This window comes from Dendrobates tinctorius, unplaced genomic scaffold, assembly GCF_039654945.1.
Source record: "Dendrobates tinctorius isolate UK_male_01 unplaced genomic scaffold, ASM3965494v1 ptg000063l, whole genome shotgun sequence".
In the NCBI taxonomy this organism is placed as follows: Eukaryota; Metazoa; Chordata; class Amphibia; order Anura; family Dendrobatidae; genus Dendrobates; species Dendrobates tinctorius.
The window spans coordinates 33,457,114-33,478,615 of record NW_027361731.1 but is presented as its reverse complement, the minus strand read 5'-3'; the positions used below and the strand labels follow the sequence as shown (position 1 = coordinate 33,478,615).

The 21,502-nt window shown below is 45.1% G+C and overlaps 2 protein-coding genes across 2 annotated transcripts in view; one reads left to right on the top strand and one right to left on the bottom strand.

Annotated features, from left to right (window-relative positions):
* LOC141094115 (gastrula zinc finger protein XlCGF66.1-like) overlaps nucleotides 1-21,502 on the bottom strand; it is a 152,941-nt gene that overhangs the window by 58,504 nt on the left and 72,935 nt on the right. The window lies entirely within an intron of this gene.
* LOC141094111 (uncharacterized) lies at nucleotides 4,532-20,262 on the top strand. Its single transcript, XM_073579844.1, has 6 exons — nucleotides 4,532-4,756; nucleotides 4,886-5,065; nucleotides 5,148-5,271; nucleotides 5,355-5,452; nucleotides 5,651-5,741; nucleotides 18,765-20,262. Exons 1-6 carry the CDS (start codon nucleotides 4,685-4,687, stop codon nucleotides 20,207-20,209), a joined length of 2,010 nt encoding a protein of 669 aa, XP_073435945.1. The 5' UTR covers nucleotides 4,532-4,684; the 3' UTR covers nucleotides 20,210-20,262.

Genomic DNA, 21,502 nt, shown 5'->3' with positions numbered 1-21,502 from the left:
GGAGCATCATACAGTGTATAGGGGAGCATCATACAGTGTATAGTGGAGCATCATACTGTGTATAGGGGAGCATCATACAGTGTATAGGGGAGCATCATACAGTGTATAGGGGAGCATCATACTGTGTAAAGGGGAGCATCATACAGTGTATAGGGGAGCATCATACAGTGTATAGGGGAGCATCATACAGTGTATAGGGGAGCATCATACTGTGTATAGGGGAGCATCATACAGTGTATAGGGGATCATCATACTGTGTATAGGGGAGCATCATACAGTGTATAGGGGAGCATCATACAGTGTATAGGGGAGCATCATACTGCGTATAGGGGAGCATCATACTGTGTATAGGGGAGCATCATACAGTGTATAGGGGAGCATCATACAGTGTATAGGGAAGCATCATACTGTGTATAGGGGAGCATCATACTGTGTATAGGGGAGCATCATACTGTGTATAGGGGAGCATCATGCAGTGTATAGGGGAGCATCATGCAGTGTATAGGGGAGCATCATACAGTCTATAGGGGAGCATCATACTGTGTATAGGGGAGCATCATACAGTGTATAGGGGAGCATCATACAGTGTATAGGAGAGCATCATACAGTGTATAGGGGAGCATCATACAGTGTATAAGGGAGCATCATACTGTGTATAGGGGAGCATCATACAGTGTATAGGGGAGCATCATACAGTGTATAGGGGAGCATCATACAGTGTATAGGGGAGCATCATGCAGTGTATAGTGGAGCATCATACTGTGTATAGGGGAGCATCATGCAGTGTATAGGGGAGCATCATGCAGTGTATAGGGGAGCATCATACTGTGTATAGGGGAGCATCATGCAGTGTATAGGGGAGCATCATACTGTGTATAGGGGAGCATCATACTGTGTATAGGGGAGCATCATGCAGTGTATAGGGGAGCATCATACAGTGTATAGGGGAGCATCATACAGTGTATAGAGGAGCATCATACTGTGTATAGGGGAGCATCATACTGTGTATAGGGGAGCATCATACAGTGTATAGGTGAGCATCATACTGTGTATAGGGGAGCATCATACAGTGTATAGGGGAGCATCATACAGTGTATAGGAGAGCATCATACAGTGCATAGGGGAGCATCATACAGTGTATAGGGGAGCATCATACAGTGTATAGGGGAGCATCATACAGTGTATAGGGAAGCATCATACAGTGTATAGGGGAGCATCATACAGTGTATAGGGGAGCATCATACTGTGTATAGGGGAGCATCATACAGTGTATAGGGGAGCATCATGCAGTGTATAGGGGAGCATCATACTGTGTATAGGGGAGCATCATACTGTGTATAGGGGAGCATCATACAGTGTATAGGGGAGCATCATACTGTGTATAGGGGAGCATCATACAGTGTATAGGGGAGCATCATACAGTGTATACGGAAGCATCATACTGTGTATAGGGGAGCATCATACAGTGTATAGGGGAGCATCATACTGTGTATAGGGGAGCATCATACTGTGTATAGGGGAGCTGTACAGGGGGGAGACTCATGACATTATTAAATGTAAAGTGGGCACTTATTGTTATAGGGAACTCAGGTAACTGTGACTGTCAAAGGGGCACAAATGGCGCTATTACTTTCTAGGGGACAAAATATGGGCACTGTTTTCAAGAGTTGCTTTAGAATTTAGAGGGCACAGAGAGCCACACAGCAGGTACAGTTAAAGGGACACATACAGCAGCAGCGGCTCAGCATTGGGGTGTCAGCAGGGTAAGGAGTTTGTGCAGGTAGGGAGTAGTCCCATTGGTGACAGTGCTGAAAACATGAGACATGAAATGAATCTTTGTTGTAATCTCTGCAGACGAGTCCTGGCTGGAAGAAGTTGTCATGTTGGTCTGGGCCAGATGGAAAAGTGAACGATTCCATCAGAAAGAACGTCAGCTGTAAGTCACCATCTGTAACTGTGCTGTGATCTCTTATACGGTATGTTGTGTAGGACGGGTATCTACCACTCACTATATGGCGGTAATATCAATATTGGTCTTTATTTAGAAATTATATTCAGCAACAGCGCGGTCCTCTGCTGAGGTTCTCCTCCACTATTACTGTGCGTCACCGAGCTGTAATCAAGGTTACCTGGTTGGGGGCTCACTCAGAAGTTTCGCCCCCCTGAACCAAAACCCTAGCTACGCCTCTACTCATTGATCTACTATGCTATAAATTCTCCACAAAATGATAAAAAAATTGAAGTATATGTTACAGTGGGAGGAGGATTTGGGGTTTGAACAGTCAATTGATGAATGGTATCGTAGCTGTGACACCCTATCAGAAGGTAGTCACCAGACTTCCCTTGTTGAGACCTCCTTAAAACTATTGCACAGAGTCTATTATGTACAGGAAAAAATTCACAGCATTTTTCCTAAAATCTCGGGAGACTGTTTTAGGGGCTGTGGAATATCTGGTGACATGAGACATATTTGATGGTCTTGTACGGTGGTTTCTGGGCTTTGGGAGAAGGTGAAGCGTCTGATAGCACAGATGTATGGTGGACCGGTTGTTCTGGAACCTTTTACACTTTTACAAGGAACCAGGCCTTCCCAGCTTCCAAAAAGCTTTCAGAAGCTAGTAAACTACTTATGTATGGCCACTAAAATCCACATTGCGGCAAAGTGGAAGTCGCCCTCACTGCCAATATCTATGGTGAAAGAGAAGATGAACGACATTATGTTATTCTCATTTGTGGCCCCAGCGTTTCTTGTAGAATAAATCCCTTTCTCACACAGTCCTGTAGTAATGACTTTGTTCTCACGTTTTGTAGGAGGGTTCGTCTGACTCCATCTTATGTTATCAGTATAAGTGCGAGAGATGAGAGACCGACGACCGCAGTTTTACCGTGTGCGTCCGGCGTCAGTTCTACAGTGTGAGAGATGAGGGGTCTGAGACCGAATCTGGGGGTATACGGGTGTATACAGCATACACAGAGGGGTCTGTGACCGAATCTGGGGGTATACGGGTGTATACAGCATACACAGAGGGGTCTGTGACCGAAGCTGGGGGTATACGGGTGTATACAGCATACACAGGGGGGTCTGCGAACGAAGCTGGGGGTATACGGATGTATACAACATAGACAGAGGGGTCTGTGACCGAAGCTGGGGGTATACAGATGTATAAAGCATACACAGAGGAGTCTGTGACCGAAGCTGGGGGTATACGGGTGTATACAGCATACATAGAGGGGTCTGCGAACGAAGCTGGGGGTATACGGATGTATACAACATAGACAGAGGGGTCTGTGACCGAAGCTGGGGGTATACAGATGTATAAAGCATACACAGAGGAGTCTGTGACCGAAGCTGGGGGTATACGGGTGTATACAGTGTACACAGAGGGGTCTGTGACCGAAGCTGGGGGTATACAGGTGCATACAGCATACACAGGGGTCTGTTACCGAAGCTGGGGGTATACGGGTGTATACAGCATACACAGAGGGGTCTGTGACCGAAGCTGGGGGTATACGGGTGTATACAGCATACAGAGGGGTCTGTTACCGAAGCTGGGGATATACGGGTGTATACAGCATACACAGAGGGGTCTATGACTGAAGCTGGGGGTATACGGGTGTATACAGCATACACAGAGGGTCTGCGACTCAAGCTGGGGGTATACGGGTGTATACAGCATACACAGAGGGTCTGCGACTCAAGCTGGGGGTATACGGGTGTATACAGTGTACACAGAGGGGTCTGTGACCGAAGCTGGGGGTATACAGGTGCATACAGCATACACAGGGGTCTGTTACCGAAGCTGGGGATATACGGGTGTATACAGCATACACAGGGGGGTCTGTGACTGAAGCTGGGGGTATACGGGTGTATACAGCGTTCAAAGAGGCGTCTGCGACCGAAGCTGGGGGTATACGGGTGTATACAGTGTACACAGAGGTGTCCACACAAACACGGCTCCGCTCCGTACACCTCGTACACACATGGCTCCGCTCCGTACACCTTGTACACACACGGCTCCGCTCCGTACACCTCGTACACACAGGGCTCCGCTCCGTACACCTCGTACACACACGGCTCTGCTACATCCACCCTGTAAACCCCTCCTGACCCCACACAGAAACTTCCCCTCATCCAGCACCATGACAACCAGCACAGCAGAGTCCTGCACACACTGAGGCGCCTGATCATGTGACCCCTGACTCCTCCCCTCCTGTGACCTCATCACAGGTCCTGTGCGCACAGAGCAGCTGTAGAAATCTCCGGCCTCGGGGGGTCTCACCAGACTTCGCTCTTTTCTTGCAGGGGCCGTAGTGGATTTCATCCTGGATCCATAGAGCTGAATAGAGGAGCGATGTTCCTTCACTCTGATGGGAATTGATGGTGACGTTGAGTCTATGAGGAACGTGTTCAGCTGCCGACTCCGAGGAGGAAGCTGCTTGTTGTCTGTGGCCTAAATATATAGGTTTTATTAGTAGATGTCAGGGAAGAAAACTAAACCCTGTAAGATAATAAATCTCCTCATATGTTTCCCTTATTATCTCCAGTAATTGTATTATTACACAGGATTCTTATGCTGTTACATCGGATCATCTTCTTCTCATTCAGGTCTCTACAATATCGGATCCTCTCAGTGAAGATCTTCTACAGAAGAGAATTTTCCTGATTTACCCATCAAGGACGGATATGGACAGAGACAAGATGGCGGAGAGGATATTACACCTCACCCTAGAGATCCTCTTCCGTCTCACTGGAGAGGTGAGAGATTCTGATGACGTCACATTACATCATTCTTATCTATGGGAATAACAGATGGACAGAACTGGAGAGGTGAGGACTCTGGAAATGTCTGTAGTGAGATTTATTAATGTGTCTCTCCATAACCAGGATTACACAGTGGTGAAGAAGACCTCTAGTGATCGCTGTCAGGACCCTGTGTCTGAGGGATGGGGAAGACCCCTGAGCCCAATCACGGGGCCTCCACCTCACCCCCTGATCCATGAGGACATCAATGACCAGAAGATCCTAGAACTCATCTACAAGATGATTGAGCTGCTGACTGGAGAGGTGACACTGCTGGGAATGCTGGGACATTATACAGTAACACTATGAAGGGATCGGGGGATGACGGTATGATTGTATGTGTCAGGTTCCTATAAGGTGTCAGGATGTCGCTGTCTATTTCTCCATGGAGGAGTGGGAGTATTTAGAAGGACACAGAGATCTGTACAAGAACGTCATAATGGAGGTTCCCCAGCCCCTCACATCACCAGGTAATAGACAGGACTAAATACACACGGCCTATAATTATCTGTATGTAGAGAATGAATTCAGTCCCTGTATGTGTCTCCTCCAGATCTATCCAGTAAGAGGACAACACCAGAGAGATGTCCCCGTCCTCTTCTTCCACAGGACTGTAACCAAGAAGATCCCAGTGCTCCTCAGGATCATCAGGTAGATGTAGAGAAGGTGTCAGGAGATCTCCCCTGTGATGTGTAGACGGCTGTGAAGGTCTTGTGCTCAGTCTTGTTTTATCCACCAGTATTATATGTTTTATACTTGTGTAATGAGAACGTTGGAGGTGGCAGGATTAGAGCTGATCATAGATGGGACTTCTCCATCTGTCGGTGACTTTTACAATATTTGTTTCAGGGTGAAGATCTGACCCATATTAACACTACAGAGACATATGTGAGGGGTGATGAGTGGTGTAAAGAGGAGATTCCCACATATGACTACCCAGGTGAGTAGTAACCACTGAATGCAGAGAAGTCACAGATTCCTCTCAGTCACCGGCTGTGGCTGCTTTATCGGTGGTGTAGTCCGGCCGTATTACCATGATCACCATTTTGCCTCTAGACCACAACATTCTCCTCCACCCAAAACTGTTCAAATGACTTTGGGCAGTGAAAGCCCTTTTCTATAGAACTTACAACCAATTACATTGTTTTTGATCCTAAGGAATTCAGATTACTGCACAATCTCTCCTGAAATGGGGAGCAATATTATTTTCTCTAATCTTCTGCTCAGGATTCATAGTAGCTCCAATGCTCCACCATAAATGAGGGCAACTCTGGTTTACTGGTGTGTAATCTGTATTTGTAGTTTTCAGTTAATGAGATTCTCGTGCTCTGGGGTGGGGCTGTGGGCGGGGCTTTATGTGGTGCTCTGATTACATATTCATCTGTATTGGCCTATGACAGGTCGCTGACCCCTCACTGACCTGCCCCCATTATTACATAATACATATAATAGCACTGATATTATTGGTGATAATGCCTATAATATTGTGGCTATTGTGAGGCTTAGAAAAAAATTACATCCAGCAAAATGTCACCAGCGATGGCGGCGCCTGCGCATTAGCCTCTATATCAACTGTATCAATTTTTTTTGTTAGGAAGTTATAAGGGTTAAAAGTTAAACAGCGATTTCTCATTTTTACAACAAAATTTACAAAACCATTTTTTAGGGACCACCTCACATTTGAAGTGAGTTTGGGGGGTCAATATGACAGAAAATACCCGAAAGTGACACCATTGTAAAAACTGCACCCCTCAAGGAGCTCAAAACCACATTCAAGAAGTTTATTAACCCTTCAGGTGCTTTACAGGAATGATTGGAATGTGGAAGGAAAAAATAAACATTTACTTTTCTTTCACACAAATTTTCCTTTAGACCTAAGTTTTTTTTACTTTCGCAAGAGTAACAGGAGAAAATGGACGATACATTTTGTTTTGCAATTTCTCCTGAGCATGCCGATACCCCATATGTGGGGGAAATCTACTGTTTGGGCGCACGGCAGGGCTCGGAATGGAAGGAGTGCCATTTCACTTTTTGAATGTAAAATATGCTGGAATAATTAGCGGTTGCCATGTCGCGTTTGGAGAGCCCCTGATGTGCATAACCAGCGGAGACTTAGATTAGATTAGATTAGATTAGATAAACTTTATTGATCCCGGAGGAAATTACAGTATTACAGCAGCAGAACAAAGATCAAGAACATTACAAGAACAATACACACTTTACAAAATAAGTCTATATGGACAGCAGATGCGGATAGACTGGTACTTGTAACTCACCAATTCCCCCCCATACACTTTGAACTTCATTTAGTCTTGGGATGCTTTACACTTATACATTTGTTAAACATCCCCACAGCTGTCGGAACAAACGATTTTCTATATCTTTCCTTTTTACACATTAGTTGGAGTAGACGCTTGCTGAATGTGCTCTTTTGCTTCGCAAACAGTTCATAGAGCGGGTGTGTATTGTTGCTCATTATAGCCTTGCATTTCTTAGTAATTCTATCCTCTAATACCTCCTCGAAAGTCCTGAGTTGTAGACCCACCGCCGCACTAGCCTTCTTGATAAGTTTATTCAGCTTATTCGCGTCAGCTGTGCGCACACTACTACCCCAGCATATAATTGCATCAAAGATTGCACTCGCCACAATGGATTGGTAGAACATTTCAAGCATTTTGCTACACACATTAAACGACCTTAACTTCCTTAGGAAGTAAAGTCTACTCATCCCTTTCTTGCAAACCTTCTCCATATGGCACCTCCAATCAAGCTTGCTGTCCAGGTGAACCCCCAAATATTTGAAATTCTCCACCATCTCCACATCCTGACCATCAATAGTGATGGTCCACCAACCACTGACACCACCAACAACTGACACCAATTTGGAAACTAGACCCCCCCCCCAAGGAAATGTGTGGTGAGCAGTTTGAACCCCCAAGTACTTTGTAGAAGTTAATTACGTAGAGCCGTGAAAATAAAAAATCATATTTTTTCAACAAAAAATGATCTTTTCACCCTCCATTTTTTTTCCAAAGGGTAACAGGAAAAATTGGACCCCAAAATTAGTTGTGTAATTTGTCCTGAGTATGCTGACACCCCATATGTGGGGGGTAAACTACTGTTTGGGCGCATGTCAGAGCTCCGAAGGGAAGGAGCGCCATATTGGAGAGCAGATTTTGCTGGAATTGTTTGTGGGTGACATGTCACATTGTCAGAGCCCCTGAGGTGCCAGAACAGCATAAGCCCCCAAAAGTGACTGCATTTTACCAAATACTTCCCTGAATGAATTCTTCTAGTGGTGCAGTGAGCTTACTGACACCACAGCTGTTCCATAGAAAATTATACCATTGGGCAGTGAAGAAAAAATAATTGCTGTATTTTTCAGACTATAAGATGCACCCCAAATCTTCAAAAGGAAAATAGGGGAAAAAAATGTGCAAAATGGGGGGTCCGTCTTACAGTCCGAATTCAGCTTACTAGGGGGGATCAGCACAGGTGCAAGAGTGGTCACAGACATTGTTCGGTGGTCCAGGCTGGTGCGGTGGCCTCCGGAAAATCCCAACCCAGGCTGAGGCGGCAGGGGTGCTCTGTGCTGGGGTGGTGGCAGCGCTCTGTGTTGGGGTGGGGGTAGTGCTCTGTGCTGGGGTGGCGGCAGTGCTCTGTGCTGGGGCCACGGCAGCGCTCTGTGCTGGGGCTGTGGCGCTCTGTGCTGTCTGGGGGGCTCTACCGCTGTTTTGTCAAAGCCGGAGGCCACTGCAGCTCTATTGTTGCGATGCGGTGGCCTCCGGGAAACTGGCAGATGGGGGCGGTGTATGCTCAGATTAACAGGGGCGGACCTACCGCCCGTGCAGACCGTGCATTGCACGGGGGCCCCAGGGGAGAGGGGGCCCCTCCAGCACCGCATGGCTAGTTATGTCAAAATTCAAATTAGCCATGTGTAGTGCAATGAGGAGAGCAGCGAGCGCTGCGGGAGGCAAAGGGGCCCCTGTGAGGCAGGGGAGCCCGCCTGCCCCCAGCACCGACTCCACCCCCCCGATCCCCGCATCGAAGGAGGCAATGATGGAGCCTGGAGGAGAGAGCGTCAGCTGACGCTCCCTCTCCCATCATTCCCCACTCTGCCTCTGACACAGCGGGGGCGCGATGACGTCATCACGCTCTCACTGTGTACCATGCAGAGCAAGAGAGGAGACAGGAGCCGGGAGCAACACAGGCACGAGGAGAAGGGGAGGAGGGTGTTGTTTTTTGTTTTTTTTTATTAAATCAGTGTTAGTACTGGACTGTGGGGCCATATACCATGCTGGGCTGTATTATACCATGCTGGGGGGGCTATATACCATGCTGGGGGGCTATATACCATGCTGGGCTGTATTATACCATGCTGGGGGGGCTATATACCATGCTGGGCTGTATCATACCATGCTGGGGGGGCTATATACCATGCTGGGCTGTATTATACCATGCTTAGGGGGCTATATACCATGCTGGGCTGTATCATACCATGCTGGGGGGGCTATATACCATGCTGGGCTGTATTATACCATGCTGAGGGGGCTATATATCATGCTGGGCTGTATTATACCATGCTGGGGGGGCTACATATCATGCTGGGCTGTATTATACCATGCTGGGGGGGCTACATACCATGCTGAGCTGTATTATACCATGCTGGGGGGGCTATATACCATGTTGGGCTGTATTATACCATGCTGAGGGGGCTATATACCATGCTGGGCTGTATTATACCATGCTGGGGGGGCTACATATCATGCTGGGCTGTATTATACCATGCTGGGGGTGCTACATACCATGCTGAGCTGTATTATACCATGCTGGGGGGCTATATACCATGCTCGGGGGGCTATATACCATGCTGGGCTGTATTATACCATGCTGGGGGGGCTACATACCATGCTGGGCTGTATCATACCATGCTGGGTGGCTATATACCATGCTGGGGGTGCTATATACCATGCTGGGCTGTATTATACCATGCTGGGGGGGCTATATACCATGCTGGGCTGTATTATACCATGCTGGGCTGTATTATACCATGCTGGGGTGCTATATACCATGCTGGGCTGTATTATACCATGCTGGGGGGGGCTATATACCATGCTGGGCTGTATTATACCATGCTGGGCTGTATTATACCATTCTGGAGGGGCTATATACCATGATGGGCTGTATTATATCATGGTGGTCTGTAATGTACTGTAAGAATGTTTCTAGAAACTTCTAGAAGTCTCTCCTTTGCTTATCAGGACATTGCAGCCTGCCGTGTAGCTGCAAACCCCCCCTTCTCTTCCCACACACACACACCAGTGTCTTCATGTGCACAGCCTGTAAAACCTGAAACCGTCCATTTCCTGTGAGCTAGGAATGTTAATTAGCTAAGTGAAAAGATGGTCCTTTGTTTAAAACCAGAGGCTGCTTACAGGTATAGGAAATATTAAAAGACGCCTAGCTCGCACTCCGCTCATGACAGAGATATAATAGTCATATTTCCTTGATCTGAGTGGACCCGGCTTCGCTACGGTGCCTTATGTGTAGTTCTCGGACCTCCAAAACCTGAAATATGGATTGCTCCCAAATAGAGGGTCTTAGTTATGGCATGCTTGGTGTTTTCGGATTCTATTCGGTAAATCACAAACAATGATGCCATATATGTGTTTGTGCGGGCTTCCCTCGCTAAGATATGATCCTCATAAGTTTTGTAGCCAAATCATAACTTGAAGAGAGGAAGGTGGGACCTTCCCAGACCGCCCATTTCGTGAGGTCATAGACCCAAAAGGATAAGGGATTCCCTCCCCAAAACTCAGGCAGAGCAGCTTAAGTCCTCGTGCCAGAGAGACGTGCCGATGAGCGGCGACGTTTGGTTAAGTGCCCCTCCCCCCAGCCGCATGGGATGCCTAACACCAACTGACCACATGTGAGTGTACTTTCTTCTTTCATCCATTTTGTTTTATACTTGTCTATTGTACATATTTTATGTCTCAACTTTATAGCAACTTTTATCTGTATAACCACTGACCACATTTTGGGAATAAATCGTAAAATTATCAGTTTGTCTCCATGCTCTAAGAAACGAACTATACGCCTTGTTTAGATAATCGCTACTAATTTAAGGGGTTTGCCACGGACCCTCTTAATTTAAGACTGTGAATTAAGTAAACTGTGGATGGTGGCAGCGCGATGTGTGCGATTGATTAGGCTAGTTGGCAGTCCAGAAGGGTCTTATATTGCAGAAGGGGGGCTGTGGCCACAGCACTGATAATTCCCTCACTGCAGTAGACTAATTGCCCGTGCACAACAAGCAGCCCGTCCGGCGACTAATTAACCTAGGTGCAGTTCCCTGACTGACCTGAGGGTAAGGGGGGCGCCGGAGAGCTGCGAGTTCCAAAGTGGAACTGAGAAAGTGGGATATACATAAATCCCCGCAGTTCTTGGAAGGTTTTTAGTAGTGGTGGGGCATCCAAAATACCCCCCTGCAATAAATTGTTAGAGCGAGATTAGCTTGCTGGGTATTTTTGTCACATGGTGCCAGTGGTGGGATAACTAAGATAAGCCCCCACTGTGCCTGTGATAGCCGTGTGCCGGCAGTGTGTCGCCTCCCTCCGTCCGCTGATATACCCATGTCAGTGGTGGGATTGTGACATAGTGGTGACACAGGGTCCGCTGACCGTCATGTTTTGGTGGCAGCGGGACCACCGTTTGTCACAATTTGGTGGCAGCGGTGGACTGTTCATCACGTATTGGTGAACAGCGGTGGGCTGTTCGTCACATGGTCTATATACCATGGTGGGCTGTATACTATGGTGGGCTGGGCTATATACCATGTGGTGCTGGGCTATATACTATGCGGCTGTGTTATATACCATGGGGGTACATTTTACATTATATTCTATAAGGGGAGGCTGTGTTATATAATATGGGGGGCTACATTATATTCTATGGGGAGGTGGGCTGTATTATATTCTATTTGGGGCTACATTATTTTCTATGGGGGGCTGTATTATATTTATTATATTCTGTGGGGGCTGCATTATATGATATGAGGAGGACTACATTGTATTCTATGGAGGGGCTACATTATGCTATATAAGGGGCTGCATTATATCCTATGAGGGGGTTGCCATATATTCTATGGAGGGGCTGCATTATACTATATGGGGGGGCTGCATTATATTCTATGGGGGGTTACATTATGTTCTATACAGATATTATATCCAGCCCTGCATAGCCTCAATATTAGATAACAAAAATAACTTTGTTGCCCTATGAAGGGTTGGGGGGGCCCGAAAAATTTATGCACAGGGACCCACTACAGTCTGTGTCCGCCCCTGCAGATTCAGATCTTGGCAACGAGATCTCGGGACGAGATCTGAATCTGAACATGCGCCGCCCACAGCGGCCATTCCATTTTTCCAGAGACCACCGCATCGCAGCAATGGAACTGCAAGGGTCTCCGGGCTTTGACAAAATGCCAGCGGAGCCTTCCACGCAGCACAGAGCGCCGCCGCAGCATTTGCAAGTATTTTCCGACTATAAGACGCACCCCCTTTTCCCCAAAAAATTTTTGGGGAAAAAGCGCGTCTTATCGTCTGAAAAATATGGTACATTTCTACCACTAAGATGTTGTTTAAACCCCAGATTTTACATTGGAAAATAGATAGATGGGTAAATGGTCACTACACCCATAGATGAATTCGCAGAGGGGTGTCATTTCCAATTCCCAGAGGGGTGTCATTTCCTTTTCCGAAATGACACCCCTCTGGGAATTCATCTATGGATATAGTGACCATTTTCATTACATGGATGATTTCCAGATACACGTAGTGGAAATTTTAGAGCAAAAATTGCAAAAATGTCATTGTGGTGCCCAATATATTGTGCCCAGCTTGTGTCTCTGGAGACCTCCCCCCACCTACCCCCGGAAATTGTTAAGTCAGCTCTACTCAAATGTGTCTGTCACTAAATAAACCAAATGCTTGAATGTGAAAACAGTTCAAAAACGTGGTTCTGTGTGGAAGATTGTAAAGCCGTCATGGAGGCATAAGGCTGGCAGTGATGGGGGTAATAATAGCGGGGATCATGCCTCATTCCTCTCTAGGAACATACACGACATCTTCTCTGGGGGTTCTTTCTTGTTTCAGTTACTGGGATGAGTGCAATAAAATGTCGCTCAGTGAGACTTCTGACATCTTCAGATTCTACAGGATTGGCGGGGACAAAATTTTCAAAAACAAGATTTTCAGTGACCTTTTCCTGATAATCAAGGAAAGTATCTGCATTTCCGGCTTTTTTGTATAACACAAAAGAATTACATGTGGCCACCTGAAACAAATACATGACTAACTTTTCATACCAGATCTATGATTTTCTTGATACCTGGTATGGCTGTAGAACCTGATCTGCAAGGTCCACACCCCATATATTTGTTGTAGTCAATGACAGACAGGTTTTGGAGTAGTGGATCCCTGTTGGTCTGCAGTGGCCCTTGCGGCATCTGTGTGGATCGAGCCTTATACTTAAGGACAAGCAGCTCTCCATTGTGTAAAGCCCCTGACTGCCCCTTTGGGAACCTTTTGCTGACCAATGATTGTGGAAACCCCTGACGGTTTTTGTGAATGGTCCCACAAGCCCCTATGTTATGTTCAACCAGACTTTTAAATAGGGGTATGCTGGTGTAGTAGTTGTCAACATACAGATTGTAGCCTTATTGTAAAAAAAGGCTCAGAACGATTTTCCCGATGTCCCCAGATAAGTAGGGCCTCCTGGTGGGTTTAGTTCGCTGTCTTTCCCCTCATAAATGTGTAGAGCTTTAAGAACTTTTCTGTCAAGTCTTCGATGATGGGTCTGATTTTGAATAGTCTGTCATGTTCTGGGGCATTTCTGGGCAGGCATTGACTAGTGTCGTTAAAATGCCAAAATCTCATGAGCATTTCATAACGGGTCCTAGGAAGAATGGCAGAAAACATAGGGGTGGCTTGAACAGGGCAGTTGGACCAATGGCACCGAATGCTCATTTCTTTAACAAGCCCCATAGCGAATGTAAGTCCTAAAAATGTTTTTATTTCTAGGACATTAGTTGGTTCCATAAATTTGACCTAGCATAATAGGATCGTGGATTCTGGCTGATGAATTGGGACACATATAAATTTGTAGGACAATATGCTCTAGCAAGCTATCTGTCAGAAACAAATTTAAAAAAATAATTGGTCCAAAATGTTCCACTTCCACATTTATACCAGGAATGGCATTACAATGAGGGATGAATGGAGTAGCTGAATCTGAAGCCTCCCATCTGGGAAATGCTACATCAAGAGGCAAAGCCCCTTGGACATTGGTGTGCGCCAATTCACGAGCACTAAGGACAGCGCTAGTACTGGGCATTGTTCCCTGAGTTGGAGACATTTCTCCAGAAGCGCTATTTGTCCTTCTTGTTGTACTGGTCCTTGTGTGTGAGGATGGACCAGAATCACTGCTCATTTCTGAGCTATCACTGTCGCTGCTACTAAAGCCCTCGAAATCCACATCGCCATCTGACACTGCGCTTTCTTCACTGTCGGAGCATAAAAGTGCATAAGCCTCCTCTGCACCATAATACTGACCGGCCATTTTATTCATTATTTTTTTTTCCGGAAATAGAAAACTCTGACGTGACCAAATTATTGGGGAGACAATTGAGAAAAGCCTAATTCTTTACCCTACCCCTAACTTTAGAATAAACCCTAACTTTAGCCTAACACTAATCCTAACTATAGCATTAACTGTAACCTGCCTTATCTGTTTTTCCATTGACAGATGATGGACCTGAGTGGGGACTTGTTTTTTGTGAGATGAGAATTGGTATTATTTTCGCCTACATAACATTGATTGGTTTCTTTTTATTCGATATTTGGGAGGCAGAATGAACAAACAGTTGAACACCGCACACTACTGGCTCATCCAACAAGGTTTTCTATTAGACTGTGAACTGTCATTGTCTTGGTAAATAATTAACCCCTTTCTGACATCAGACATACTATCCCGTCCATGGGCCCCGGGCCCCTATGCCCATGGACGGGATAGTACGTCTAGCGCGATCAGCGGCGCTCACGTGGTGAGCGCCGCTGATCGCGGCCGGGTGTCAGCTGATTATCACAGCTGACATCCGGCACAATGCACAATGTGTCAGGGGCGGTGACAGACTGCCCCCGACACGTTAACCCCTTGCACACTGCGATCAAACACGATCGCGGTGTACAGGGGGTTAAAGGGAAGCATCGGCAGGGAGGGGGCTCCCTCCGTGCTTCCCTGAGCCCCCCACAGCAGCGCTGCTGCGGGAGGCTCCATCCCTGCAGGTCCCCGAATCCAAGATGGCGACGGGGACCTTCGGGGGCCTGCAGGAAGCTGGCTTCCTCAGTGCCTGCAAAGCGCAGGCAAGGAGGAAGCCTGCAGCACTGGCTGTGACAGATCGCTGATCTGTCACAGTGATCTGTGATGTGACAGATCAGCAATCTGTCACATGACAGTAATGTCCCCCCTGGGACAATGTAATAAAGTTAAAAAAAAAAAAAAATGTAAAAATAATTTAAAACAAATCGCTAAATAAATTAAAAAAATATATATATTCCCTAATAAATTCATTTTTTGGAAATAAAAAAAACAAAACAATAAAAGTACACATATTAGGTATCGCCGCGTCCGTAAAAACCCGCCCTATAAAACTGTCCCATTAATTAACCCCTTTAGCGAACCCCTTAAAAAATAAAAATAAAAAACGAAGCAAAAAATAATGATTTGTTATCATACTGCCGAACAAAAAGTGCAATAACGCGCGATCAAAAAGACGCATATAAATAATCATGTTACCGCTGAATATGTCATCTTGTCCCGCAAAAAACAAGCCGTCACACAGCGTCATCCGCAAAAAAATAAAAAAGTTATAGCTCGCAGAATAAAGCGATGCAAAAATAATTATTTTTTATATTAAATAGTTTTCATTGCATAAAAGCGCCAAAACATAAAAAAAACCTAAATGAGGTATCGCTGTAACCATACCGACCCGAAGAATAAAACCGCTTTATCAATTTTATCGCACGCGGAACGGTGTAAACGCACCCCCCAAAAGAAATTCATGAAACGCTGGTTTTTGTTCATTCTGCGTCCCAAAAATCGGAATAAAAAGCGATCAAAAAATGTTACGTGCCTGAAAATGGTACCAATAAAAACATCAACTCGTCCCGCAAAAAATAAGACCTCACATGACTCGGTGGGTGAAAATATGGAAAAATTATAGCTCTCAATATGTGGTGATGCAAAAACTATTTTTACAATAAAAAGCGTCTTTTAGCGTGCGACAGCCGCCAAATATAAAAACCGCCATAAATAGTAAATCAAACCCCCCGTTATCACCCCCTTAGTTAGGGAAAAATAATAAAATAAAAAAAATGTATTTATTTCCATTTTCCCATTAGGGCTAGGGTTAGGGCTGAGATTAGCGTTAGGGGTGTGTTGGGGTTGGAGTTCGCATTGGGGGTTTCCACTATTTGCGCACATCAGGGGCTCTCCAAATGCAACATGGCGTCTGATCTCAATTCCAGCCAATTCTGCGTTGAAAAAGTCAAATGGTGCTCCTTCCCTTCTGAGCCCCGACGTGTGCCCATACAGTAGTTTTCTCCCACATATGGGGTATGAGCGTACTCAGGACAAATTGGACAACAACTGTTGGGGTCCAATTTCTCCTGGTACCCTTGGGAAAATAAAAAAATTGGGGACTAAATGATCATGTTTGTGGAAAAAAATGATTTTTTTTTTTCAACGCCCGGGCGTTATAAACTTCAGTGAAGCACTTGGGGGTTCAAAGTGCTCACCACACATCTAGATAAGTTCCGTGGGGGGGTCTAGTTTCCAAAATGGGGTCACTTGTGGGGAGTTTCAATAGTTTAGGTAGATCAGGGGTTCTCCAAAAGCACATGACACCCGCAGACCAATCCATCAAAGTCTGCATTCCAAAACGTCACTACTTCTCTTCCGAGCCCCGACGTGTGCCCATACAGTAGTTTTCTCCCACATATGGGGTATCAGTGTACTCAGGACAAATTGGACAACAACTTTTGGGGTCCAATTTCTCCTGTTACCCTTGGGAAAATAAAAAAATTGGGGACTAAATGATCATGTTTGTTGAAAAAATACGATTTTTTTATTTTCATGCTGCATTATAAACTTCTGTGAAGCACTGGGGGGTTCAAAGTGCTCACCACACATCTAGATAAGTTCCTTAGGGGGTCTAGTTTCCAAAATGGGGTCACTTGTGGGGGGTTTCCACTGTTTAGGTACATCAGGGGCTCTCCAAAAGCAACATGACACCCGCAGACCATTCCATCAAAGTCTGCATTCCAAAACGTCACTCCTTCCCTTCCGAGCCCCGACGTGTGCCCATACAGTAGTTTTCTCCCACATATGGGGTATCAGCGTACTCAGGACAAATTGGACAACAAGTTTTGGGGTTCAATTTCTCCTGGTACCCTTGGGAAAATAAAAAAATTGGTGACTAAACGATCATGTTTGTTGAAAAAATACGATTTTTTTATTTTCACGCCCGGTCGTTATAAACTTCTGTGAAGCACTGGGGGGTTCAAAGTACTCACCACACATCTAGATAAGTTCCTTAGGGGGTCTAGTTTCCAAAATGGTGTCATTTGTGGGGGGTTTCCACTGTTTTGGTACATCAGGGGTTTTCCAATCGCGACATGGTGTCCGATCTCAATTCCAGCCAAAAAAGTCAAATGGCGCTGCTTCCCTTCTGAGCTCTGCCATGCGCCCAAATAGTCGTTTACACCCACATATGGGGTATCAGCGCACTCAGGACAAATTGCACAATAACTTTTAGGGTCCTGTTACCCTTGGGAAAATAAAAATTGGGGGTGAAAAAACCTTTTTTTGGAAAAAATATGATTTTTTAATTGTACCGCTGTACGTTATAAACTTCTGTGAAGCCCTTGTGGGTTCAAAGTTCTCACCACATATCTAAATAAGTTCCGTGGGGGGTCTAGTTTCCAAAATGGGGTCACTTGCCAATTATGCATTGAAAAAGTCAAACGGCGCTCCTTCCCTTCCGAGCCCTGCCATGCGCCGAAACAGTGGTTCCCCCCCACATATCAGGTATCAGCGTACTCAGGACAAATTGCACAATAACTTTTGCAGTCCAATTTCTCCTGTTACACTTGGTAAAATAAGAAAAATTGAACCTGAAGTATTTTTTTTGTGAAAAAAAGTTAAATGTTCATTTTTTTTTTAAATATTCAAAAAATTCCTGTGATGCACTTGAAGGGTTAATAAACTTCTTGAATGTGGTTTTGAGCACCTTAAGGGGTGCAGATTTTAGAATGGCGTCACTTTTGGGTATTTTCTATCATATAGACCCCTCAAAGTGGCTTCAAATGTGATGTGGTCCGTAAAAATGAAATGGTGTTGCAAAAATGAGAAATCGCTGGTCAACTTTTAACCCTTATAACTTCGTAACAAAAAAAACCTTTGGTTCCAAAATTGTGCCGATGTAAAGTAAACATGTGGGAAATGTTACTTATTAAGTTTCTTGTGTGCCATATCGCTGTGATTTCAGGGCATAAAAATTCAAATTTGGAAAATTGCGAAATTTTCGCCAAATTTCCATTTTTTTAACAAATAAACGCAAGTTGTTTGAATGAAATTTTACCACTAACATGAAGAACAATATGTCACGAGAAAACAATGTCAGAATCACCGGGATCCATGGAAACATTTCAGAGTTATTACCTCATAAAGGGACAGTGGTCAGAATTGTAAAAATTGGCCCGGTCATGAAAGTGCAAACCACCCTTGGGGGTGAATGGGTTAAAGTTTTTACATAGCTTGCCATTTTTATGGACAGTTTAAGTAGAAATGTTCAAAAATATAAAACTCAATGATATTTTATTAAAAAAATTGTTTTTTATCTTAGCAGTTGACTGTACCAGGAGATCAGAGGGACAGCTGACATCTTCAGTTTTTAAATCAGATGATCTTGAGATCCTACAAGATACAACTGAAGTGATTGATATTACTCCAGATATAGCATCATCCATTCACAGCAAAGATCTGTCATCTGATCCTATGAAACAGGTCCCATCTTCTGATTCATTACTGACTAATAAGAGAAATCAAAGTCACAAAAGAGGCAATAAAAAACAAACTGCTCCTAAAGGAAAGAAGTCATTTTCATGTTCTGAATGTGAGAAATGTTTTAACCAGAAATCACAATTGGTTAATCACCATAGAACTCACACAGGGGAGAAGCCTTTTACCTGTTCAGAATGTGGGAAATGTTTTAACCAGAAATCACAATTGGTTAATCACCATAGAACTCACACAGGGGAGAAGCCTTTTTCCTGTTCAGAATGTGGGAAATGTTTTAACCAGAAATCACAATTGGTTAATCACCATAGAACTCACACAGGGGAGAAGCCTTTTTCCTGTTCAGAATGTGGAAAATGTTTTAACCGGAAAGAGCATCTTATTAGTCACCAAATAACCCACACTTTGGAGAAGCCTTTTTCCTGTTCAGAATGTGGGAAATGTTTCAACAATAAATCAGTTTGTATTAAGCACCAGAGAATCCACACAGGGGAGAAGCCTTTTTCCTGTTCAGAATGTGGGAAATGTTTTAACAATAAATCAGATTGTGTTAATCACCAGAGAATCCACACAGGGGAGAAGCCTTTTTCATGTTTAGAATGTGGGAAATGTTTTGCACACAAATCAAATTTTGTTACCCACCAGAGAACTCACACGGGGGAGAAGCCTTTTTCATGTTCAGAATGTGGGAAATGTTTTAGAAATAAATCAGATTCTGTAAAGCACCATAGAACTCACACAGGGGAGAAGCCTTTTTCCTGTTCAGAATGTGGGAAATGTTTTAACAGGAAATCACAACTGGTTAATCACCATAGAACTCACACAGGGGAGAAGCCTTTTTCCTGTTCAGAATGTGGGAAATGTTTTAACCGGAAAGAGCATCTTATTAGTCACCAAATAACCCACACAGGGGAGAAGCCTTTTTCATGTTCAGAATGTGGGAAATGTTTTAAAAATAAATCAGTTTGTATTAATCACCAGAGAACTCACACAGGGGAGAAGCCTTTTTCATGTTCAGAATGTGGGAAATGTTTTAACAATAAATCAGTTTGTATTAATCACCATAGAACTCACACAGGGGAGAAGCCTTTTTCATGTTCAGAATGTGGGAAATGTTTTAGAAATAAATCAGATTCTGTAAAGCACCAGAGAACTCACACAGGGGAGAAGCCTTTTTCCTGTTCAGAATGTGGGAAATATTTTAACCAGAAAGCGCTTCTTGATCGCCATCAGAGTAGTCACACAGAGGAGAAGCCATTTTCATTTTCTTAATGTGTGAAATATTTTACTTGGAAATAAACTGTTAATAAACATCAGAGACATCACATAGTGGGAAGCCTTTTTATGTTCATAGTGTTGGAATAGTTTTAACCAAAATTGAATCTTCTTAAATTGGTTGTCTCTTGTCATTCCTCATGTTTGCTGATAAAAGGATAAAACTAAACCTTATTAATTCCAAATGGAAAACTATACCCATAATTCACCCCCTGAAGGTTAGAAAGTGACTAATAGAAAAAACATATACCCCATGTCTCAGTATATAGGGTGTTAGGGCTGGCGGAATGCAACAAATAATAAAAGATGGTAATGAGGTGCGTTTGCAGCCCGGGGTCATCCGTGCAGAGATGGTAGACTGCTGCTCGGTAATGGCGGACAGAAACTGGCGGTATAGCGAACACACACGGGTTAACTTCACCCGGTGAATAGGAGGTGAACCCTGTAGCTTCACAGGGCCGCGATACTGCAGAGTGAACACTAGTGTTTTGGTCACAGGACCCTGCCCCAAGGACACGGGGTTAGAGTCCCTCTAGACCCACCAGCGTTCGGCGCCAACACTGCAACACCAGGAAGAGACCCTTACTGAACACTGTGCCCTGTTAACAGCCACAGGGCACAGCTGATAGATCAATACCGCACGAAGTACGTACAGCGCAGCTCTGGCGAACGCCACTAACCAGCCTAAGCTTTGGTCTGGAAAGCACATTAGTGGCGCACAGCGCCGCTCAGGCTGATGTCGCTGAACGTGCGGTACCGTAGTGCCTAATGTAGTGTGGCGCAGAGTGGCGCTAACATGTGATTGGAGCTTGGAGCACTGCGGCGCTAGGCAGTGCCACTACCCGGCGCTGACTCAAACTCTAAACCCTAACAGCATACGTATCAGAGGGAAGGGGTTTCATAATGAGTCAGTCAGCGTTTCACAAGCATCCATCATCACACATACCATTACAAATTACAGACTATACTAGCCTTTTATAGCAGCGTCCTTCCGGGACCTTCCTGATGGTCCAATTCGAGCTGGAGAAGAACCTGAGCGTGTGACCCCCGACCTCCAATGAGAGGACGTCCCACGGGCATGCTCAGAAGGCTGCAAAAAGGACTTAGCCTCTGGAGCTGCTTGCTGCTGGCTAGTGCGGATTGCCAAAGCTGACCCAGAGGTGGCAGCAGCAACCAACCTGACAGCGCTAGCCTGAGCAAGACGCTGAGAACGACGTCTCTAATGAGCAGCCTCCTCTGCGGCTGGGACTGAATGGGAGACCACAGAAGGCAAAGCTCAAGATTCCCCCT

Excerpts from the sequence above, each read along its gene's own strand:
- LOC141094111 (XM_073579844.1), top strand. The coding sequence starts at position 4,685 with ATGGACAGAGACAAGATGGCGGAGAGGATATTACACCTCACCCTAGAG. Across the intron at positions 5,453-5,650 it reads GTGCTCCTCAGGATCATCAG|GGTGAAGATCTGACCCATAT; the intron begins GTAGATGTAGAG and ends TATTTGTTTCAG. Across the intron at positions 5,742-18,764 it reads TCCCACATATGACTACCCAG|CAGTTGACTGTACCAGGAGA; the intron begins GTGAGTAGTAAC and ends TTTTTATCTTAG.